General features: G+C 34.0%; 1 protein-coding gene across 1 annotated transcript; it reads left to right on the top strand.

Annotated features, from left to right (window-relative positions):
- Window positions 1-4,041: 4,041 nt before the first annotated feature.
- Window positions 4,042-5,060, top strand: LOC141707882 (F-box/FBD/LRR-repeat protein At1g13570-like). The gene is made up of 3 exons (XM_074511307.1): window positions 4,042-4,446; window positions 4,540-4,695; window positions 4,776-5,060. Exons 1-3 carry the CDS (start codon window positions 4,042-4,044, stop codon window positions 5,058-5,060), a joined length of 846 nt encoding a protein of 281 aa, XP_074367408.1.
- Window positions 5,061-9,559: the final 4,499 nt, after the last annotated feature.

The following is a 9,559-nucleotide window of genomic DNA, read 5'->3' as shown; positions in this document are numbered from 1 at the left end:
TTGCAGTATATTTTATTTCAAATGTTTGGTTCAGTATATAATACAAAACAAAATGTAACTGAAGATATTACATTAATTAAAATAAAATTCTGACTTAATATGCATTTAATAGAATATATCTCATAATCAGAAATGTAAGCAAATCCTGATCCAGCCCATCAGTATTTGCCTCAGCAAATCCTTACAAGACATCGGGATTTATCAGCTTAAGCAAATCCTGACCAGCGTCAGGATCTGACAGTCTCAGCAAATCCTGACCAGCGTCAGGATTTGTTAGATCAGACTCAGCAAATCCTGATCAGTATTTCAGCAAATCAGAGTTTATAATTTCTGATAAGCAATGATATTCCCTGTTACATAGATTCATTATTCATATTAAAACAATATAATAAGTCAGTAAATATATTAATTAAATAAGCAGTAAAATTTCTCGCTCAGGGCGCCTCGCGTACGCGAGACACCGAGACATTCTCCAAATCGCCCTTCGACCCGAGTCGAGGCGTGGCGTGGCGAGGTAAATAATAACACCATGCACACCCACGTGCCTTAGTAGGTTTAAACTACTCTTGCACGTGATACTATATAAAGCACACAACCCATCTTTACCTTATCATGTGGGACAAATCCACACAACTCTTTTCAAACCTACTAATTTCAACTCAATTTTTTTATGGATTACACTAAGAAAATGACTTAGATCCAAACATGATAGTTTAATTTCTCGTATCAAGGATCAACCTCCAATAATTAGGTTTAGGAAATTGCATCAAGAACATGTTTAAAACAAGTCTCAAACTTTCCATTACTATTGGGAAGAGGGGATAAACGTGAATTTGAATGAGGAAAAAAACAGGAAACAATCGGGAGCAATAGATGCAAATAAGCATTACAAAAACACAACACAGGGGCATACACATGACACACATGAAGACAATGAAAAACCTTGTACTAAAAAACCGACCATGTAACATAAATTCAATCTTGTAATTGACATCAAAATCTAGTGAAATTATTTAGATTGGCTACATAATTTCACCTGTGATTTTTACCTATTCACGGGTTTTTTGCGTTACTAAATTCCTGTGTTATTATTATTTTTCCTTTTGTTCATTTTAATTTCATTACTTGAACTGATCTAACTAATCCTTGGCAATTAATCAACAAATTTTGGTAAAAACAGTTTAGATTGAATTTCGCTACGGAATCCCTTCAGGGTCCTTGATTTAATAATAATAGCAATTTTAACGTTAGTTAATTGATTAATTAGAATAATAAAAGGATTGATAACACATGTTCTCTTAATTATTTTAGAAGTTATATAATAATTGGACATTAAAACAAATATATATCTGCACACACCGTGTAATCCCAGAATACGAGAGCTAATAATAAAAAATATAAAATAATATGTAAATATTTTAACTTCAATAAATTCAATAATATAATTATTATTTATATAATTTATTTTATAAAATAATAAAATTATAAATATTATAATTAGTCCGTGCATTGCACAGGTTATGGGCTAGTATATATAATCGGTTTATGTAATATCCCTTAATTTTTAAAATTAGATATATAATAGAATAATAGAAAAAATGATTAAAATTAGATAATGATTAGGATTTAAAATTTCGATTATACTAATGAGCCTAAAATTTGAATCGGATTCTAATATGGATAACTTGTTGGTTAAGATATAGGGTTTTGTATCATTATAAATACATCATATTCGTCTTCCTCGTTTTAATTATTAAAATTCGTAGGCCTTTATTCATAAAAATCAGCAATCTTGTAAAATTCATAGAAAATTCACCGTAGATCAGAATTCGTTGATTCTGGACTTTTCGGAAAGCTCTTTTCGTTCTCTACAACTTTGGTGTTTCGTGTTTTTTAAGATAACGTTGTTTAAATGGTCAAAAAGGCTAATTTTGAATCTGGTCAGATTTAGAGGTAAGTATTCGATTGATTTTACTAGTGTTTACAAAATTATGTGTTGTGCGTATATCTTTGATTATCAAAATTTGGGCTAAGTGATAATATATTTGAAAGTATTATGTGTTAGAGTATATGTATTGTTGTGTATGTGTGGTGTGCCTCGATGATAATTTAAGATCTTTGATTTGTACCATGGTTTGTGAAAATATCGAATAAGAACTTAGGACCGCAGTCACCGGATTGTAGTTACAGTTTTTTGAAAATTTAGGACCGTTATCACCGGGTTGTAGTGGTCGTGGCATGAGTTATTGATTTTGAATTATTGTTGTTTATGTGGTATGTATATTGTGTGTATCGAATAAGAATAAGAATATATATCGAAAGTGTTTATTTCGTATACCGTATCGTATAGATCATCATATTTTATTATATGTGTACATGTTACTTGGTCAACTAGTTGTATCGATTGGTTTCTTGCTGGGTTGTATAGCTCATTACTTACAATTTCATGTTTCATCTAAGAGTTCGAGTTGGATATCATTGGAGTTCGAAGACTTATGATTGGATTGGATTGACTTTTGGACTTCCGTTAGCTGCGCTTTTGTAATAGACACCTTTGTAATTATAATCGTGAATTAGTAAATTGTGTTTTGTATTAGTTTTGATTTAAGATTAATAGTCCGGAAGTGCGGGCTGTTTCAGTTGGTATCAAGAGCAGGTTGTCCTTCGGAGTGTGTTAGTTATGGGACTAGTACATTACTTAGGATTTGATCTTGTGGACCATAGTTTAAGTTAGACCTATAGAGATTATGGGGCGTAGACGTGTTTAGGATTGTTGTGAATTTGGGGACCAAATTCTTTTTAAGGAGGGTAGTATGTAATATCCCGTAATTTTTAAAATTAGATTTATAATAGAATAATAGGAAAAAAAGATTAAAATTGGATAAAAATTAGGATTTAAAATTTCGATTAAACTAATGGGCCTAAAATTTGAATCAGATTCTAATATGGATAACTGTAGGTTAAGATATATGGTTTTGTATCGTTATAAATATATCCTATTCGTCTTCCTTGTTTTAATTATTAAAATTCGTAGGTCTTTATTCATAAAAATCAGTAATCTTGTAAAATTCATAGAAAATTCATCGTAAGTCAGAATTCGTTGATTCCGGACTTTTCGGAAAGCTCTTTTCGTTCTCTACAACTTTCATGTTTCGTGTTTTTCAAGATAACACCGTTTAGAGGATCAAAAAGAGCAAATTTAGATCTGATCAGGTTTTGAGGTAAATTTACACCGTGTAATCCCAGAATACGAGAGCTAAGAATAAAAGAAAAGAAAAACTACAGGCTGCGTGACGAGAAGAAAACTAGAAAAAAGGCTTTGGCTTTGATATTTTAGCTTGTTGATTCACTTTGTTATCAAGATATCTTACAAGAAGAGGTACACTGTATAATACAGTTTTGTGTGACTAGGTCTATATACGTAATTACATAACATAGTTGCTAGATATTTGAATACTGATCATGAATTATAGTTCATGGTTTGTTTATAACTCAATTGTTACATGTATGATTTCATATATTAGTTATTTGATTATGTTTGCAGTAACGGATCTCTGAATGTAAATAATTTTATGTATTGATATAATGCTAGATATTAAATAGTTAATTATTTTATTTAACTTTCTGAGAATCATGTCCATGTCCAGGTTTTGCCTAAGATCAAGTTTAATAGCACTGGTGTCGAGGATCTTAGGTTTGGAGTAAATTAATTGTCCGAAAAGTCGGGTTCTTGTAAATATGAGAATGAACAAATGCTTAAGGAAGGATTATATCACCGATCTGCCCGATAGCATCATCGATATCATCCTAACCAAACTGCCAATAAGGGATGCTGTAAGAACCAGCGTTTTGTCTACCAAGTGGAGGTATCAATGGGCGACCATGACGCGACTCGTATTTAAAAATCATGTGCCATATAAGAGTGACAAGAATCTTGCCGAGCAAGAAATTACAAACTTTATCATGCGATTTCTGTTTCTGCATCAGGGCCCTATTTATAAGTTCAAACTATCTACTAACTGCTCCATAAACTCTACTGACATGGATCAATGGCTACTTTTCCTATCAAGAAAAGATATAAAAGAGTTAGTTCTGATGTTAGACGCCAACCGTCTGAAGATACCCTCATGTCTATTTTCTTGTCAGAAACTGACCTCATTGAAGCTTCAAGTGTTGGACGTGAAACCTCCTTTAAGATTTCGCGGATTTCCATGTTTGAAGTACCTTAACCTATGTAGTGGCTCGTTTACTATTGAGGATATCGAAAACCTTATTTCAGGTTGCCCTCTTCTAGAAAAGTTTACATTCACAAATGTCGGGGACCCTATGTGTTTTGCCATCCATAGCCCAAATTTGAAGCATCTTACTTTGAATGGCGACTTTTCAAACTTAAATCTTGAGCATTCTCCGCTTCTGGATGTTTTAAGGATGGACTTTGGTGCACAGGTAAATGTACTAAGAGTGTTTTCGCTTTCTTAATGAACTCGATGAATAAGGATTAGTGTTTACAAAGATGCCCTCTTTTTTTTATTTGTTCAGGCTTGGGAAAGTAGTGTCCTTATGAAAGTTCCAGTTACATATGACCGTCTAAAGTTTATTGATCTTCAAGGAATAAATTACGAAGAGAGGAATGCAGTGTTGTACGTTCTTCACTTGATTTTGCATTCCCCTAATCTCCAAGAACTGGAAATTGGAGTAAGTCACATTTACTTGTTCATCATTATGTATTTAGGTCTTCGTTTATAATCAGCCTTTAACCCTTTTTGATTGCATAGCCTGCAGACTTTGAAAGTTCTCATGATAAAGCTGTCGATTTGGAGTTTTGGGAGAGAGAATGTCCTACCGATTTCACATTTAAGCATCTTAAATTCGTTGAGATGTTTGGTTTGCCCAACAAAAATTGTGTGGAATTTCTCAAATATGTGCTTGGACGTTCTCCGGTGCTTGAAGTAATGAGAGTGTCACCTCATGGGGCTTACAATGGAAAAATGAATATGGCGAATGAAGTGCTGCATTTTCGACGTGCTTCTCCAAAAGTTGATATAACATTCTTTGATTAGTCATCTGAAGTAGTGTGGGATTAGAGCCTCTTTCAGTCAGCTGATCTACAGATACATTTGCAGCGAAATAAATACTAGCAATTCAGCTCATATTCTCTCAGAACCTCGCTTCCTGACAATGGCCTGCACTATTCTGATGTTAGATTATATATAAACAGACTATGCATTGTTTAGGGTGAGCCTGTAGACTTTTGATTAACAAGGTTCAGGGCCTTCAGGCTTCAGCCTACTTACCTTTTCCAATCCATGTAGTAGTGACATAAAAATCTAGAAAATTCTGCGAGTAAATCACAAATGCAAACCATTAAGAAAACTAAAAAGCTGTTAAATACTTACTTGTGTCAAAATTTTGAGCTCTAGACCAACTCACTAAATAGCCTGATACCAAATACTTCTATTAGCTCGATTCTACCATTCCAAAATACTAGTCTCTTTTGAAGAATTTCTGTATCCCGTAATAGTTGTCCATCTCCACATCCAATACAAAATAAGGAACAAATTTTCAAATTTTCCTCTCATTTTTCAGTCATTTCCAACGCAACTCTATTCCACACATATATAACTAATGCAATAAGTAAGGGTAAGACTTGAAAATACACTTCAATTAATTTTACTTAATACTCCCTCCGTCACAACTTATCTGTCTTATTTGACTTTTTACGGTCAAATTGACTCAACTTTGACCGTAAATTAAATATCAATCTTTCATTATTTTGAAAAACCGAAAAATACGTATCAAAGTAGATTACGTGTCCTTTCTAATGAAATAATTTTTATAATTTTTTTCGATTATATACCATATGAAATTTTCAGTCAAAATTTTGTTAATTTGACCGCAAAAAGTCAAAAAGGACAGATAAATTGGGACGGAGGGAATATGCGTTATTCTTTCAAAAGAGACTAAGATGGATGGTGTATATTATTGCCCCTTACAAAAATATGAGGTTCCATGTAGAATATCTTGCTTTTAACTTTAGAACTGTAACTCTACTTTGTTTACAAGGTCTGACTAATCCAGACTGAAAATGGAAACAAAATTGTCTAAATAGCACTAAAATTTAAGAAATGCTCTTATTTAGTAAAAGCAGAGTGACTTGATGACAGTAAATACAACATCACAATTCAGCCTTTCCTAGGATTAAGTTCCTCGAGACCAAATTAAACAAAGGTTTGCTACAAAAATGCACGGATGGTGATGAGAAGGCACTTTGCTACTAAATGTTTAAATAAAGATATAATATACTTACTTTTACAAAAACAAATAATATATTTGGGTATAATAGGATATAAATAGAATATGTTGGGAATAAATTTATTTTTGTTAACAAAGACAATGGTATGGTAGAGATTATGGATTACACTAAATGAGTGTAAAAATTATAACAGATATATTTTTAAACACCAAATTTGTTGTCACAATATTCATTTGATATAACTTTTACACTATTAAAATTTTGTGTTGGAGTTGATTTTTACGTTAAAATTTATATTATTATATATAATGTTGAGTTAATTTTTACACTAAAATTTATATTATTATGTATAGTGTTGTGCTGGTGTTGCTTTTATAGTGGTGGGTTCAAGTTGATTTTAACTAAAACTTACATTTTTATAGTGTTATAGTGCGGGGTTGGGGCCGCTCTTAGGTGAGCAGCTACATAACTTTTTTCCGGAAGATATACAAGGATGAAGAATCTTAGAGCATCCACAATGGGAGCCCATTTGATCCCTCGGGCCACTCAAAGTGACTTGCCCATCTACTTTTTCGACCATTCGACATTTGATGAGTTCTGACATAAGTAGTCAAGGTCATCATAGTGAGCAGTGCCCAACTTATCTTTTGTTGATTATTTAATAGTTTTTTAATCAAATTTCTCTGATTTTCTTCACTTTGATTGTTTTACACTTTAGTTTTATTAAATGGAGCCTATTAAAAATAAGAGTACATCTAGTTAATAAGATGGAAAGTGGGAATTGCAAAGAAATAAAAAATAGGGTGGCACAACTGCAGATAAACAAAATAATGTTGTTGATAGTTGTATAGATCATTAAAAGTCAAGGGATATTGTTGCATATTTGTATATTAGTACTTGAAGTTGAAAGCTATGAAATCTAGCAAATTTGCATAGTGCCTACTGCCATTGTTGCTGTATTCAAGTACTCCACAGTCCACAACCCGCATTAAAAAGGCTTAAAAATATTTAATTTTTGTTTGCTAAATAAAGGCTAAACAATGTTGAGTAATAATACATGGATAACACTTAATCAGAATTTCAAGAGTTCCTGGATAAAATTATTTTAATGTTCATATTAACTGGGATATAAGATATTATTGGGGTTCGGCCCAAACCCCAAAGACAAAGGCCCAAACCCACTTAAAGGTAGATGGCCCAAAGCCCAGATATCGACTATAAAGTATAAACACATAATTTTCCTCAAAAACAAATGTCTACAATTCAAAGTAGCGCAGATAATTTTAACATTATTAAATATTTCTTCACAAAATTGGGGGTTAAGAAAATAGAAAAATTTTGTATTCACACCATACCCGAATTGAAGGGCAAAAAGACAGCAAAATTTATCATCATGTCAACCAATTTTCTCTACTTGAATTCAGATTGGTCCATACACACCATACCCGGATTGGGGGCAAGAAAGCAGCAAATTTTTTCTAAAAAAAAATAATTTCCTCTACTTGAATCCGGATTGGTCTATGCATACCATACCTGGATTAGGGGTAAGAAAACAACAAAAATTTTCTAAGATAGCCAATTTACTATACTTGAATCTGAATTAGTTTATACACACCATAACGGATTGCGTGGTAAGAAAACAACAAAATTTTTCTCAAAGAAAACTAATTTCCTCTACTTTGAATTGGTCTATACACACCATACTTGGATTGTGGGGAAGAAAAAAGCAAAATTTTTAAGGCAACCAATTTCCTATACTTGAATACGGATTGGTCCATACACACCATATCCGGATATACCCGGATTGGGAGCAAAAAATAGCAAAATTCTTCTAAGGTAAGCAATTTCCTCTAATTTAATCCGGATTGGTATATTCACACCATACCCGGATTGGGGGCAAGAAAACAACAAAAATTTTATACAAGACAACCAATTTCCTCCACTATACTCCCTTATCCAGAAAATTTGCATAAGGGAGTGGGGGACAAATGATAGGGTACAAATATCTCGGCTAGTATTCTACCCTGCACTAGGGCGAACCAGGCTTAGTAGAGGATCCAGGACCCCTTTCAATTCAGGAACGAGCTAGCAGGATGAGCCAGACTCATATTGATAGTCGGGTTCAGACTATGCTCAAATTGATAGTCGAGTTCAGACCCGGCCCAGGAGCAAGATTACATCCCAGCCATAGTCCAACCCAGTCGTGGAGTGAGCCGGGCTCATAGGAGATGTCAGGTCCATCCCAACCCAGACACAAGCCAACCTCACAGCACGCCGTTGAGGGTACGTGAGGTACAAACCTGGGCGCATAACAATGACAGCCATCAGCAACCAACAATTGAGAAAAGTATGACACGGGTCTGTACACCCTTGGTGCATCCTAAGGAGGTCCTTACCTAGACACGTGTATGAAATCCATCCGAATCAGGCGTCTTCCACCCCTAGCATCGAACGGTCCTGATCCAAAGGTACCAACTCCTAAAACTACCCTTGGGGCTATAAATACCCCAAGGGAAAGGGATTTAGAGGTTACATTTCTTACATAGATATATAGATACATAGCCACCTTATATTCCTATCTATCTATCTATCTTCATCAGCGAGTTATTACTCTCACACTGGAGACGCCGCGGGGCTCAAAATCTCCTGCGGTATTATTTTGCAGACACCCAACAACAGCTACACCACAATCGCGAAAATGGTTCAGGCGCGAAGTCGGAAAGAACAACCCGCACACCGGAGTTATCATGCATAACATTTTGTTTAAACTAAAATAAAACGTATTCACGAGAAGCAAGCATTCCACGGACAGCAAAAACAGAGTCTAAACAAAGTGCACAAATAATCACAACAAAGAAAAATTAATATAAATAAATCTCTAATTTATAGTTCACACTAAGCACCATTTGCAGCATCGGATAGACAACAACAAAACCAAAACCGAGTTGTAGAGGAGTAGGGTTACCAACTGGAGGCTGTTTCTGAATGTAATAACTCATTTCTAATATTTTCTCGAGGAAACACTAAAAAGTGGAGGAGAGAATTCGCGTATTGAAAAAACATAGACGCAACATGGTGCGGTTATTTACACACATTTAGCCCACAATTTTATAATCTTGCCCTAGTGTTAACTTATTGGTTGAGTAGCTCGTAGACCTGTGTCAATTGCTCTTGCATATCAAACAGTAACAGTAAAAAACAACGAATTTCTTGAGCAAAGATTCAAAAAAATCGGATCGGGTCAAATTCAGGTCGGACTTTAAAAGATTCAGATTTTTTAAAATCGAGTTGGGTCGAGCTTTTTTT

The sequence above is a fragment of the Apium graveolens genome, chromosome 2 (genome assembly GCF_009905375.1).
Source record: "Apium graveolens cultivar Ventura chromosome 2, ASM990537v1, whole genome shotgun sequence".
NCBI classification, from domain to species: domain Eukaryota; kingdom Viridiplantae; phylum Streptophyta; class Magnoliopsida; order Apiales; family Apiaceae; genus Apium; species Apium graveolens.
This window is presented reverse-complemented; position numbering and strand designations above follow the sequence as displayed.

What these genes read in the sequence shown, in the direction of transcription:
- LOC141707882 (XM_074511307.1), top strand. Translation starts at nt 4,042, where the DNA reads ATGGATCAATGGCTACTTTTCCTATCAAGAAAAGATATAAAAGAGTTA. An exon ending in GGATGGACTTTGGTGCACAG is followed by an intron (nt 4,447 to 4,539) that starts GTAAATGTACTA and finishes TTATTTGTTCAG; the next exon opens with GCTTGGGAAAGTAGTGTCCT. An exon ending in TCCAAGAACTGGAAATTGGA is followed by an intron (nt 4,696 to 4,775) that starts GTAAGTCACATT and finishes TTGATTGCATAG; the next exon opens with CCTGCAGACTTTGAAAGTTC.